Source organism: Ylistrum balloti, unplaced genomic scaffold (genome assembly GCF_031769215.1).
Source record: "Ylistrum balloti isolate Yb309-2 unplaced genomic scaffold, AGI_CSIRO_Ybal_v1 Utg371062, whole genome shotgun sequence".
Lineage (NCBI taxonomy): Eukaryota > Metazoa > Mollusca > Bivalvia > Pectinida > Pectinidae > Ylistrum > Ylistrum balloti.
This window is the reverse complement of record NW_026782587.1, coordinates 196,413-210,969: the sequence shown is the minus strand read 5'-3', so window position 1 is coordinate 210,969 and position 14,557 is coordinate 196,413. Positions and strand designations below refer to the sequence as shown.

General features: G+C 36.5%; 1 protein-coding gene across 1 annotated transcript in view; it reads right to left on the bottom strand.

The window, feature by feature from the left end:
* Positions 1 to 10,499, bottom strand: part of LOC132560439 (cadherin-87A-like) — a 31,253-nt gene extending 20,754 nt beyond the window's left edge. The window contains exons 1-10 of the mRNA XM_060225104.1: positions 10,457 to 10,499; positions 10,277 to 10,404; positions 8,667 to 8,729; positions 8,181 to 8,270; positions 6,380 to 6,496; positions 4,775 to 4,909; positions 2,499 to 2,612; positions 2,059 to 2,140; positions 1,658 to 1,776; positions 816 to 1,016 (exon numbers count right to left, since the gene is read on the bottom strand). Coding sequence (XP_060081087.1) covers positions 816 to 1,016; positions 1,658 to 1,776; positions 2,059 to 2,140; positions 2,499 to 2,612; positions 4,775 to 4,909; positions 6,380 to 6,496; positions 8,181 to 8,270; positions 8,667 to 8,729; positions 10,277 to 10,404; positions 10,457 to 10,499 — 1,092 coding nt within the window. The remainder of the gene's footprint in view (positions 1 to 815; positions 1,017 to 1,657; positions 1,777 to 2,058; positions 2,141 to 2,498; positions 2,613 to 4,774; positions 4,910 to 6,379; positions 6,497 to 8,180; positions 8,271 to 8,666; positions 8,730 to 10,276; positions 10,405 to 10,456) is intronic.
* Positions 10,500 to 14,557: the final 4,058 nt, after the last annotated feature.

Sequence of the window (14,557 nt, the reverse complement as noted above, 5' to 3'; positions counted from 1 at the left end):
TATGTTGGCCCCATGATCTAATTGCAGTATAAATACATTATTTTTTCAAGTAATATAGAACTTGTTCTGTATCAGAAGTATCTTGTTTTATTATTTATAAACTACCATTGTATGAAGTTTCATCCAAATCCATTTATCCATTCTCAAGTTAATGTCCGGAAACTAAAATGTGACAACAATTTCTATTTTTAGCAACAGTGACCTTTGTAGTTGATCTTTTGACCCCAAAGTAAATCCAACATTATACTGCCTTATAAACTACGATTGTAAGAAGTTTGATCCAAATCCATCAATCTGTTCTCAAGTTATCGTCTGGAAACCAACATCCGGACAGACAGACAGACGGACGGACACCTGGACGGCGAGACAGACAGACGAACGGACGGACGGACAGACGGAGACAAACACTATAGTCCCCTCCAGTTTCACTGGCAGGGGACTAATAAGGAAACTGGCTAATAACAGTACAGTAATTCAGGTTGTAATATTCTCTTAAGTATAGATGATGTGGTATATTTAGTGGTGTGATTTATGATGTACTGGCTTTGTCCTTTTTATCTTTACCAGGGCATACTTTCTCCACATTTAACCTGAGAGAGCAACAGGTGTGGACTTTCTGTCAGACAAATCACTTAATTTTTCATTGATATTTCTAATCAAAACACACTTATTAAAAAAGACCAAACCAGCGTAGTACAGGTATTACTTTGTCATAATACATTCTAACATCAAAACAGATGTTGACAATCTGCTATTTGTGACAGAATTTGAAAAAAACATATTTGGACCAATAACAATTGATCCTAAAGACAAACCTGATCGGGGTCCTGGCAGGGGATCAATAAATTGAGGGGAGTATCATTTGGTGCATCTTCGCGCAGATTCGTCACATACTCATCCTGTTCAAACTGTGGCTTGTTGTCATTAATATCCTCAATAGTAATGCGAATCTGTGTTGTTGTGGAATTGATGGCTGCGTCACCAAGCTCCCCAGTAACAAGGTCTCGTTCTCTAGCCTGAAAAAACATGCCAATACCCTTTTTCCACTTGCTTTATTGAAGAATTATTTTGCGTGATACTTTTTTCTGATTAACCAAAATAAGCTGGGGATATATCACTTATAAAGGAAAAATTATGCTTGAAAGAGATTTTTTATGAAAAAAAACCAATTTCAACTAAATCTTAAGATTATCCAGTTTTAAATGTATACTCATGGAATGTGAAAATGGCTGCAAAAGCAATGTTGAAGTATTCATTGAGTGATCTCCACTATACACTATTACTTGTCAATTGAAAAGATATGAGTGGTCCACATATAAATACCCTAGCATGAAATGTGGAAGACATGTACAAAGCAACAAAGTGGTGGGTGACTGTCTTCTTATTCATATTCAAGCTGATAGTCTATGCTAAAACCTGGTTCCTTGTTCAAGCTAAAGATTATTCAATTTCACTTTTTCCAACAAGTGATTCTCAGAAACTTGAAGATGAAAAACTTTTCAATGTATAAGCTCAGATTTTGACTGTGTTGTACATGGAAATTTCAATTACATAAAAGTTCCAGGACAAACAGAAAATATCACTCTTGGACATTGAACAATTTTACCAGGATATTCAAAATTTAAGATATGTATTTGTTCAAACATTTATGACTTACACGTATATTTAGATCCACATATCCCTGCAGAAAATCCGGACTCTCTCGATCGATCAATACAGTGTTATAGATCTGTCCTGTTGCATTGTCGATTCTAAAAAGTGTGTGTCCGACACCAACTACAAAACATATTAAAATTAGTTCATTACTACTGTAAATTAACTTCACAGTGCCTAATAAATTGTCTGAAGAATGAGTCCCATATTGAGTCCAGGGGTGTTAAACTGATCCATTGTCACAATGTACGGTGACAAATGGGGAGCAATACGCATATTCATTTTTATCAAAATTTCATAGCAAGGTGACTAACAAATTTAAAGAAATTATAGGTATCAGTGCTGATATTCCAAATGTATACTGGGACATGTTGAATACCTCAACTAGATATAAAGTAGACTTACTTGTATCAATGATTTCATAAAAGATTGGACGAGGGTCATCAACATCACCATCTACAGCTTCAACAAAGTCCAAATATGTGCCCTTCAAAAAGAAAATGTAAACATAAGTTAAAACACTTCACAGTTTATCTAGTGTTAAATTTGACTGCTTTTTTCCCCCAAAGGGAGATAACTTTAATATGCATTTTCTCTTTTTAGTAACAATTTTGGGATTTTGCTAAAATACAATATTATCTCTGGTCTTGTATCAAAACAGTCATAATTGATAAGATTAAGAAGCTGTTGAAAAGTCAGACAAATTTGACGTTAAGTTACCTCAAATTTGGCTTTGAACATTGGGCAATATAAATAATTTATGCTCTTCAAGTGTCTATTTGTGATGCAATAGGTTTTCATAACCAGCTTCACTAAACAACAGCGGTTCACATACAACTTCTTACCACTTGTTTCTCCTCAACAACAGTGATGTCCTGGGCTCGATTCCACCGTGGAGGGGTATCCTGAATGTTTATTACTGTTATTTCAACAGTATTCAGTTGGAAATTCTTTCCATCCTGCAAAGATGTAACCAAGTCAGTTCATTTGTGAAACAACTACCATAAATATGTGTGTATAATGCACACCTTTTTGGGAGGATTTTGGTTTTTTAAAAACGTGATGCACATTATACATAAGAACAAAGCATTTTCATGAAAGGCCCTGCTCAGACTCCACCTCATTCATGGGATAATATGCCTTCCCAATGCTTGATTGAAAGGATGCATATTGATTTGTAAACCATCAAAATGTGGTGTTGAAAAATGTTGCTGGGTCGTTTTAAACCATGGTAGCAGGCTGTCAACCAAGTCTTCTTCGAAATGTAATAGGAATATAGGAACATTTTTTCAACAAATAAAGGAGTTTTTTGCTAGTTTTGAGGTAAAATATAGGAGTTTTTTGCTAGTTTTGAGGTAAAATATAGGAGTTTTCCAAACAAAAATTGTTTCATTCAAAAGCATTTATACTAACAATTCTTACCTTCACTTACTGTTTCTATGTTAATCAATGATTAAAATCTACCTTAAAGTAACCATTCACTTCAACAGCATCACAATCCAGACAGAGAGCTGCTGCATAGTTCATCATCATCATCATCATCATCATCATCTGAATGGGCACCTAAAAGGCCAACATCCTGTTGTCCTGCCTAGCAAGGTGCCCATACAGGTGATAAAGAGATGCACTGAATCATTTTCTGGTGGCTGGTGATGCTGTTAAAGACTTAAGAATTCTCTAACTTGTAAAATACAGAAGCCAAAAGCAGTATCAAAGAAATATTTACAATCTCTGCATTCATCGGCGACAAATTTCCTGAAAAATACAGGAAATAAGGTCTCTCAAAATATAGGTTTTTGAACCAAAATATAGGAATATAGGAATTGGTTGACAGCCTGTGGTAGTGACAGAGTAATTGCAGAAACATGCAGAATCCTCCTCTGTTTTGTGTCAAGTGGATATAATATAGGCAGGACAAATACAGCCTTTTTTCTGATGTTGTACTAATCCAGGCCATAAAAATCAAAACATCATCATGTATATCTCTCTTGATAAAGGTGTATTTAGACCTCTGTGGAAAGGTGTGTTTAGACCTCTGTGGAAAGGCGTGTTTACACCTCTGTGGAAAGGCGTGTTTAGACCTCTGGAAAGGTGTGTTTAGACCTCTGTGGAAAGGCGTATTTAGACCTCTGTGGAAAGGTGTGTTTAGACCTCTGTGGAAAGGCGTATTTAGACCTCTGTGGAAAGGTGTGTTTAGACCTCTGTGGAAAGGTGTGTTTAGACCTCTGTGGAAAGGCGTATTTAGACCTCTGTGGAAAGGTGTGTTTAGACCTCTGTGGAAAGGCGTGTTTAGACCTCTTTGGAAAGGTGTATTTAGACCTCTGTGGAAATGAAACATTATTTGAAGCAAGATACTAGATATCAAGTATAAACAGACACCTGATTGTTGGTTTTATCAAGTATATTCTTCAAATATCTTCAAAGATCGTTGATATTGAAAGCAATAGTAGATTTTTATTTTCGGTTGATCCCCAATAATTCTCTTCTGCTCTGAAAGTCATGACAAATCACTGTCAAGATGTGATGAATTCATCTAGTGATAATCATTTTTTTCACACCTTGTTCTATTCGATTCACTGAGCACATTTTGTGAAACCAATATACATTTGTTGACTGGGTTTGAGGTCAACATGTGTTATGTTGAACCCTCAGACCAAACTGTTGCACAAGGCCAAAGGCGAATATTTACTATTAGAATATATTGGACAACACATTCTGTGAAATCATTAACCGTTGTGTGTTTTTTTCTGTTCATAATTTTGGTTACTTTTATCCATGAATTAGAAAATTGTTGCAAAATTAATTTTTTTTTGGATAAGTTGATACTTGCTACTGGATATAGATGATCTGTAATATAAAATGCTCACAAAATAGTAGTTCCTTGAACAAACCCTGAAATTTGTGCCCCATTAAAATAAATTTTTGAAGGATAACATCAATTATCAGGTTATTTTTGTATATGTTCACCAAATATCTAACAGCTTATATATAATCACAACATCTGACAAATCAAGAAGGAGCATCGAAGTAGACACAACATGTCAGACAATGAATGATTATTACACCAACTCATAACATCTACTTGACAAAGTTACATTGAGATTTTAATCCTCAAACTTACAGTCGCAACAATAGGGATCTGGAACTGAGATCGGACTTCATAATCAAGAGGCTGAGAGAGAATGAGAGATCCGGCCCAGGAGTTTGTACTGCTGTTGAATCTCACTAGTTCGAAGAAGTTACAGGCATCTGTGTGCTACCAAAATAAAACAGACATAAGATCAACATAGAAATTCTCACCCAGTATGCCCAAATGGCCAGCATATTATTTCTAATTAGGTGTCCAAATTGAAATTTGTAGCAGGCATTTGTTATTTTCCACAACACAATAAGGTAGTTCCTAAAAAGTAGCAAATATTCTTTATCAAGTTTCCATGTACAAAGCATACATCCTTAAGTCTCCATGTTACAAGGGGCCTATAGGGCCAGTACCACTCACCAGGATTTTAAAGCACAGCAATGTTATTCATGCCTATAATTTAGGTATTTCAAATATTTTCAAATTAAAGCTTAGTAAGCTAACATCTTTGATGGGGCAAGATCAATGGCTAAATTCTGATAGCATTACTGTCTTTCTCTTTTGATGCCAAATAAGAGTTTATATGGTTATTGAGTTGGTATTTCAACCATGTCAAAAATACGACCTAGAAAGAACATCCCCTGAGGTGTGCCACATCCAAGGACCAATTCTTGTTATCCAGCATTGCTATAAATAGTTTAGGGGTGGGGATCTCAGCCGTTTCAAACATATAACCCAGAAATTAAGTTCAGAAGGGTGAAGTCACAACTAATGGCATGTTCTTACATCATGAATATGTTTATCTCTTGATGCCTATCATTTCTATATAAGATTATGAGATAGGGATCTCAACTGTTTCAAAGACATAAAAAGGAATCTAAGTCCCTTGGGGCCTTGGCCAGACCACGAGTCAGTTCTTACGTCACCACTGTGTTCATCTCTTTTTGCCAAGCAATGCTATACATGGCTATGGAGTTAGGATCTAAACTATTTCAAAGATATAAAACTTTTCCCCTACTGAGTCCCCTCCCCTCTTGCCCCAGGCACCTTATATTTTTACAAAACTGATTTCCTTCATCCAAACATACTACAGACCAAATATGGGTTAAGTCCAGTCATCCCTACAAGTAGAGGGCCCCGCCCCAGGGGACTGCACCCCACCATTTATAAAAAATTGATTTTCCTTCACACCACATTTTGACGAAATCCAATCAATCCTACACAAGGAAAAGAATTTTTTTAAAATTTACACTATTTCTTCTATTGGGCCATGCCTCTCCAACCCCTTTTTGCCGTAGGGGGTCAAGACCCATCGTTTATACAGCATTGATTCCCTTTACCCAAGATGCTTCTGGCCACATTTAGGCAAAATCCAATTATTCCTAAAAAAGGGGTAGGATTTTAATGAATTTGCTCAATTTCCCCATTTGGTAGCACTGCCTCCTGTTGTTCCTGACCAGTAATGTTTTGTAGACTATGGATAGTGGACGGACACTGTGGTATCCCTATAGGGTCAGGTGAGCTACTAATGTAGTCTTAAGTCTTCATGTTACAATAAGGTACTATTAACTCTATAAGTCTCCATGTTATGATAAGGTAGAATACACCCTTAAGTCTCTAAGTTACAATTAAAGTTCATTAACTTACCTGAGCGGCTGCCTTGCTAGGATCACAGATTAATCTGAGCGCCTTGTTGACTCCATCAACATCACTGACATAGAACTTATCAGTAGGGTTCAGGACTGTGGTTCCAACTGGCGTATTCTGTGATAGAAAGTGACTTATAAAAGACATATACCATATTTTCCAGGTTATTAGCTGCTGCTCTTTCCCTCTCATGTGTGAGGCTTATATGCTAGGAAGGCTTACATGTGTATAACAGCAATATCATGGCTCTCTCCTTTTTTTTCAAATTATCAATACAGTCTAACCTGTCATAACGGCCATCTTAGTTAGACGGCCACCTGCTTATAACGGCCGTTTTCAGACCCTCCCAATCGTTTTTGCTCACTAATGATATCTAATTTAACAGTCACCTGTCTAACGCGGCCAGCGGCCACCCTTTTCGTCCCCAAACTCGCGATCGAAGCCTCTGGTTAACGGCTGTTTTGACCACAAGTCATTTGACAAGCTTTCTTGACTGCGAGTCACGTTTTCTCGCAACGTGAACATTCCTACTAAGAAAACAGCTGATGGCACGTAAACAATTCACCATGCATTTTATATGGAGTTTGATTTCATTTACGTCACTGGTATACACAATACAGGCATATTATCACTATTGTGGCAAATCACTTCGAAATATGAGCAGCAAATGAAAAACTTTAACTCTTGAAGATAGGGCTCTGTATCGAAAACCGGTATTTTACGTTCGTTAGATATATCGGATCGAAAGTTTCTGTATCGAACAAAATATTGATCATTAAGAGAAATAAATGCACTGTCGAAAAATACCACATTTAGTTGTTTTTTGTCAATCAAATTTCATTGCGAGTGCTTTCGCTTTGTAAACTCAACATTTCGCTAGAATAGAGAGCGGCTATCCGTGACCTGAGGTCCTGAATATTAATGAGGAGTAGAGTAAAACCCAGAAACATTCCCGACAACAGGTAACTAGGATGAGAAATTTTATAAAAAATATTTTAATGGATAGAAAGCAAAAACAACGCAGTGGTTCATTTTTGAAGGTTGTAAGAACAATATATACAATACTGGAGTGCTTCCACTTCGTCGCCATTTTTCGTGCGACATCATTATAAAGTTCCCATCCACTCTAGATACTAGTCTTTACTGGATGTCGTTTAGACATGGCATCGAGTGTTTGAATGAAAACGCAGGCAGATTAAGAATGAATAATTTATGTTTACGTTTTCTTGGTTATAAATGAAATATATTCAAACAAATATTAACAATTATTGGGAATAATTTTGCATTAACAAACCTAACAAAGAAGTAAATGTTTTGACTTGAATCACATGCGAAATTACAGGTAGAACATTACGGTTGTTCGATTAAGAATTTTTCAATAGTTTCATTAAAACTTGTACATGCCTTCCTTTCAATTTTGTTCTTTTGTATTTATAGTTGTGTCATAAAATAAAGATTGGTCTGTCTTCAAATTACTTGCTAACAAGATAATAAATAATAACAGATGATGTTTTATATCTTATTATTAAACTGTATTCAAATGTCAATGTGCAAATTGCCGCAACTTGGGTTAGAATATAAGGAACCTCAATTAAGAGGCCACCTCTCTATAAAGGCCACTTTCATAATTTCCCAACAGTGGCTGTTTAATACAGGTTAGACTGTATTTTATCTAACGTCATATCACATGACATAAGTATGAAGATTTTGTAACATCCATATAGAATCTACTTAAAATATTACTGTGATGCAAGTTAACACATATGTATTAAAAGTTCTTTGACAACAAATAAACACTTACCTCAGGTATACTCTTACTGTATGTATCTGATGCAAACACTGGATCATTATCGTTTGCATCTAGAATGTTCACACCAACCTCTACTTCTGTCTTTATAAAAAAAACAAAAAAATGTGCAATATTATTTTTAAATCTTAAACAGTTTTCCTCAATTATTATTTTTTAAATAAAAAATCATAGAAATGATTTCACTGATATGCAAAAAATATCTCCATTGCAGAATATATGATTTACATCAGAGTTATCTTTCCTTGTTGCCATCCTCAGTATCACCATTGGTGGTTTCCGAATTTATTTGTCAGATGCCATGTTTTACCATTCCACTAGTCTCATTTTATTTTGTACTTTCAGTATTTCTATTCCCAAGCTCAAGGTGCTTTCAGCATTCTCTGAAATTATCTTTGATTATGAGTAGGAGCATACTGTATTGATACAGATAGCCATTTTGTTACTTATTCTGCAATACAATACAATAGTAAAACTTACTTGAGTTCTTCTTCTTTCATTCTTTGCAATAAATGTCACAGTAACAAATCTGTCTCGAACATTCTGAAAAAAATCAAAAAGATAAACACTTCGCATAGTATGAAACAATCACAAAAACCAACCAGGTTTGTTTTTTTTCACAAAAAAAAGTAAACTAGTATGATGTACACAGAAAAATGAATTATTTGTCTTCAACGATGGATCATTTTTAAAGTTAAAGTAATTTATGGGCAAGTGAAGAAACTTGACATCTTTGTCCACAAGGAAAATTTGTAAGGCTTTGTATCAGAAATCAATGTTAAATATCATGATTCTAAGACTTTTGTGCAATCAGTTGATCATTAGAAATCAACAAAGCTGACTCATGTGATCTTGAATATAGGTAAAGGTAATTTCTTCAGCTAATTTTATCCCATGAACTTTTAATACAAATATCATAACTTTAGGTCTTTTGGTCAATAAAAGAAGTGTTTTAGGACATTTGACTCCAGTGAACTTGATCATGAGTCAAGATTTCTATTCATAAACTTTGTCAAACTTCATCCCAGCAAGTCAGTAACTAGCCCAAAATGGTGACTTTTGGTCTTTTAGTTATTGAGAAGAAGTTGTTAAAAGGAAAGTATTGATGCTAGATGGATGACAGACAGACAAATGATGGACAGATAAATGGATAATGAATGCGACACCACAGCTCCTTTGGGCAAGGGAATCTAGGAATGACAAGAGATCCAAGAGGGATCTTGGCGCCCACCATTTGAGGATCTGTTTTCAGTTCTTGAAGATTTGTTTATTTTTGTTTGTTTGTTACAGGTGTTGTAAATGTTCATGAACTGGTCTTCATTGAATGTACTCAATGATGGCACAAGATATTTTTATTAAGCACCTATTAGCAAATATGATTTGAAAAAGATCCCAAAGTATTATTAGATAGCAGTCAGTTACAGGTGGATAATGGACAATATGCTTGTGCTGTATTACTGTCGACATCCAAGATGGCTGCCTGTGGGCCACCTTGATTTCAAATCAGTCCAAAAAAGGTACAATGCACAACTAGGGACCAAGGGGAAACTGCATATGAAATTTGAGAAAGATCCATCCAGTACTTTCCAAGAAATAGCAGTAACAAACTTTTACTTCCAAAATCCAAGATGGCTGCCTGTCGGCCATCTTGAATTCGAATCAGTCCAAAAAAAGTACAGTGCACAACTAGGGACCAAGGGGAAACTGCATATAAAATTTGAGAAAGATCCATCCAGTACTTTTCTAGAAATAGTGGTAACAAACTTTTACTACCAAAATGCAAGATGGCCACTTGTCGGCCATCTTGAAAGCGAATCAGTTCAAAAAAGGTACAATGCACAACTAGGGACCAAGGGGAACCTGCATATGAAATTTGAGAAAGATTCATCCAGTACTTTTCCAGAAATAGCGGTAACAAGAATTGTTTACGGACGGACCACGGACCACGGACGCAGGGCGATTTGAATAACCCACCATCTATTGGATGGTGGGCTAATAAAAAAATGGTCACTTGATTATACATGTGTTTCATGATGATAAATCCTTTTACTGTCATAAATTTTCAAAACAGCTTAAATGGATAAACTCACCTCATAATCAGGGGTTTTGGTAAGATAAACCTTCCCATCAAATTCATTTTTCAACTCAAATGTGTTTGAGTTTTCGATTGCGTAAGTCACCTCATCGTTAGCCACCGCCAGCAGTGTATAAACAGGCACTATAAAGGAGTAAAGAAATTATCTATATAAATCTGTATACGCACTATTAACCAATTTGGTTCATGAGGATGAATGGTTCCCCATTTTCCCACATTTTATATAACAGGCATTTGTTATCTGAAGACACAATAGGAAGACAGTATACTGTAAAATCATTAATTTTTGTGGAAATTTATTTTTGTTTAATTTGTGGGTACTCCAAATTCATGGATTCATGCTCATCAGAGAATAAACAGATAAAATTTGACATAGAGTATAGTTCTAGTGGAGAATGAAACAAGATTTATCCAAAAATTCAAATGCCTACGAAAACACATAAATTTTTGAAAAACCACAAAATTTTAGCCCCACAAAAATATTGGATTTTACAGTATATTGTTTATGACGGTGTTTTTCAACTGATATTTACCTTTGATTTACATTGAATAGATGTCCATATATAACAAGCAATCATAAAATCTATGTATGATGGTTTAAAGACTAAACTGTTACCTTAATCACATAATGACCAGTGTGAGGTGTATTGCACTGAAATATGCAAACTACAGCGGATGGAATGTAGTGTGATGAGATGGCAATAATGCTACAGTTTATGACATTTTACCAACATTATAAAAAAGTGATCATATTGTAACCCTGGTAAAATACTAGCCACAATATACCACTCGGCTAGAGAGAACTTCTCTTTAGCTCTGTAACCCTGGTAAAATACTAGCCACAATATACCACTCGGCTAGAGAGAACTTCTCTTTAGCTCTGTAACCATGGTAAAATACTAGCCACAATATACCACTCGGCTAGAGAGAACTTCTCTTTAGCTCTGTAACCCTGGTAAAATACTAGCCACAATATACCACTCGGCTAGAGAGAACTTCTCTTTAGCTCTGTAACCATGGTAAATACTAGCCACAATATACCACTCGGCTAGAGAGAACTTCTCTTTAGCTCTGTAACCCTGGTAACTACTAGCCACAATATACCACTCGGCTAGAGAGAACTTCTCTTTAGCTCTGTAACCCTGGTAACTACTAGCCACAATATACCACTCGGCTAGAGAGAACTTCTCTTTAGCTCTGTAACCCTGGTAAAATACTAGCCACAATATACCACTCGGCTAGAGAGAACTTCTCTTTAGCTCTGTAACCCTGGTAAAATACTAGCCACAATATACCACTCGGCTAGAGAGAACTTCTCTTTAGCTCTGTAACCCTGGTAAAATACTAGCCACAATATACCACTCGGCTAGAGAGAACTTCTCTTTAGCTCTGTAACCCTGGTAAATACTAGCCACAATATACCACTCGGCTAGAGGGAACTTCTCTTTAGCTCTGTAACCCTGGTAAATACTAGCCACAATATACCACTCGGCTAGAGGGAACTTCTCTTTAGCTCTGTAACCCTGGTAAAATACTAGCCACAATATACCACTCGGCTAGAGAGAACTTCTCTTTAGCTCTGTAACCCTGGTAAAATACTAGCCACAATATACCACTCGGCTAGAGAGAACTTCTCTTTAGCTCTGTAACCATGGTAAATACTAGCCACAATATACCACTCGGCTAGAGAGAACTTCTCTTTAGCTCTGTAACCATGGTAAAATACTAGCCACAATATACCACTCGGCTAGAGAGAACTTCTCTTTAGCTCTGTAACCCTGGTAAATACTAGCCACAATATACCACTCGGCTAGAGAGAACTTCTCTTTAGCTCTGTAACCATGGTAAATACTAGCCACAATATACCACTCGGCTAGAGAGAACTTCTCTTTAGCTCTGTAACCCTGGTAAAATACTAGCCACAATATACCACTCGGCTAGAGAGAACTTCTCTTTAGCTCTGTAACCATGGTAAATACTAGCCACAATATACCACTCGGCTAGAGAGAACTTCTCTTTAGCTCTGTAACCATGGTAAATACTAGCCGCAATATACCACTCGGCTAGAGAGAACTTCTCTTTAGCTCTGTAACCCTGGTAAAATACTAGCCACAATATACCACTCGGCTAGAGAGAACTTCTCTTTAGCTCTGTAACCATGGTAAATACTAGCCACAATATACCACTCGGCTAGAGAGAACTTCTCTTTAGCTCTGTAACCCTGGTAAATACTAGCCACAATATACCACTCGGCTAGAGAGAACTTCTCTTTAGCTCTGTAACCCTGGTAAATACTGTAATATACCAATATAGCCACAATATACCACTCGGCTAGAGAGAACTTCTCTTTAGCTCTGTAACCATGGTAAATACTAGCCACAATATACCACTCGGCTAGAGAGAACTTCTCTTTAGCTCTGTAACCCTGGTAAATACTAGCCACAATATACCACTCGGCTAGAGAGAACTTCTCTTTAGCTCTGTAACCATGGTAAATACTAGCCACAATATACCACTCGGCTAGAGAGAACTTCTCTTTAGCTCTGTAACCCTGGTAAAATACTAGCCACAATATACCACTCGGCTAGAGAGAACTTCTCTTTAGCTCTGTAACCCTGGTAAAATACTAGCCACAATATACCACTCGGCTAGAGAGAACTTCTCTTTAGCTCTGTAACCATGGTCTCTTACCACTCGGCTAGAGAGAACTCTGTAACCATGGTAAATACTAGCCACAATATACCACTCGGCTTGAGGTAAACTTCTCTTTAAGCTCTGTAACCATGGTAAAATACTAGCCACAATATACCACTCGGCTAGAGAGAACTTCTCTTTAGCTCTGTAACCATGGTAAATACTAGCCACAATATACCACTCGGCTAGAGAGAACTTCTCTTTAGCTCTGTAACCCTGGTAAAATACTAGCCACAATATACCACTCGGCTAGAGAGAACTTCTCTTTAGCTCTGTAACCATGGTAAATACTAGCCACAATATACCACTCGGCTAGAGAGAACTTCTCTTTAGCTCTGTAACCCTGGTAAAATACTAGCCACAATATACCACTCGGCTAGAGAGAACTTCTCTTTAGCTCTGTAACCATGGTAAATACTAGCCACAATATACCACTCGGCTAGAGAGAACTTCTCTTTAGCTCTGTAACCATGGTAAATACTAGCCACAATATACCACTCGGCTAGAGAGAACTTCTCTTTAGCCCGATTGGTTGAGCGTCAGACTAGTACGCCAGGGGTCCCGGGTTCGATTCCTAGCGGAGGCATTGAAATAAATAATGACATCTGTTACAATTATTTCCTACGACTAAATGTAATTCTGTAACTACAAGAATATTAAAAAGAGTCATTGGGATTTTGATGAAGTGTCATGTTTTTGTAAGACATACAAAATTTACATAAAACTTTTACAAAATATTTTATAATGACTTAACTGATGCCATGCATTCACAAATATATTGGATCTCAAATGACTTGTCGTTTCATGAGGTTTTATTGAACAAGTCAAGTTTCATAAAATCTCATTTGAAATGAAAGTAAATCTAAGAAACGTGTTATCACATAACTCAGGAAAGTTTCATTTCAATAGGTTTGAAGGCAACAAAGGCAATGATCTTTTTTTTGTGATGTTTTCTGATTCATTACATAATGTTATTGTCAATAATATGACACCACAATTACTTCTCCACTGTCACAAGCAATGAAAATTATTTGTTAAATGGTTGATCTTTTCTCTTTGTCAAATCCACGATAGTAGTATGGCTGCCATTTTAATTTTCTAATAAGTCCTAAAATGAAAGGGGCCGGGACTAAGGGAAACATACAGAGTACTGAAGAAAGATCCATGCAGCATTTTCTCACGAAATAGTGACAGTAAACTTGAAATCCAAGATGGTCACCTGTCGGCCACTTGATTTCTTTGATAATTCCCAGAATGAAAAAGGAGACAATAAAGGACCGAAGAGAACCCAGATATGAAATCGCTAAAAAATCTGATCTGTCTCAAAATTGTCTCTGCACAAGAAGGGACAAAGAAAAAACTACATTTAAAAGTTGACAATGATCATTTAGTACTACTCTAAAGATCAACAAGAGGCCCATGGGCCTTAACGGTCATCTGACAAAAAGCAAGCCAAACCTAGAAAGTGGGTTGAGGTCATTCATTTGAACAAACTTGGTAGCCTCTCCTCCAAGCATCTTACAGGCCCAATATCAGCACTCATGGACTTTTGCTTGTTGAGAAGAAGTCGTTTGCATATTTT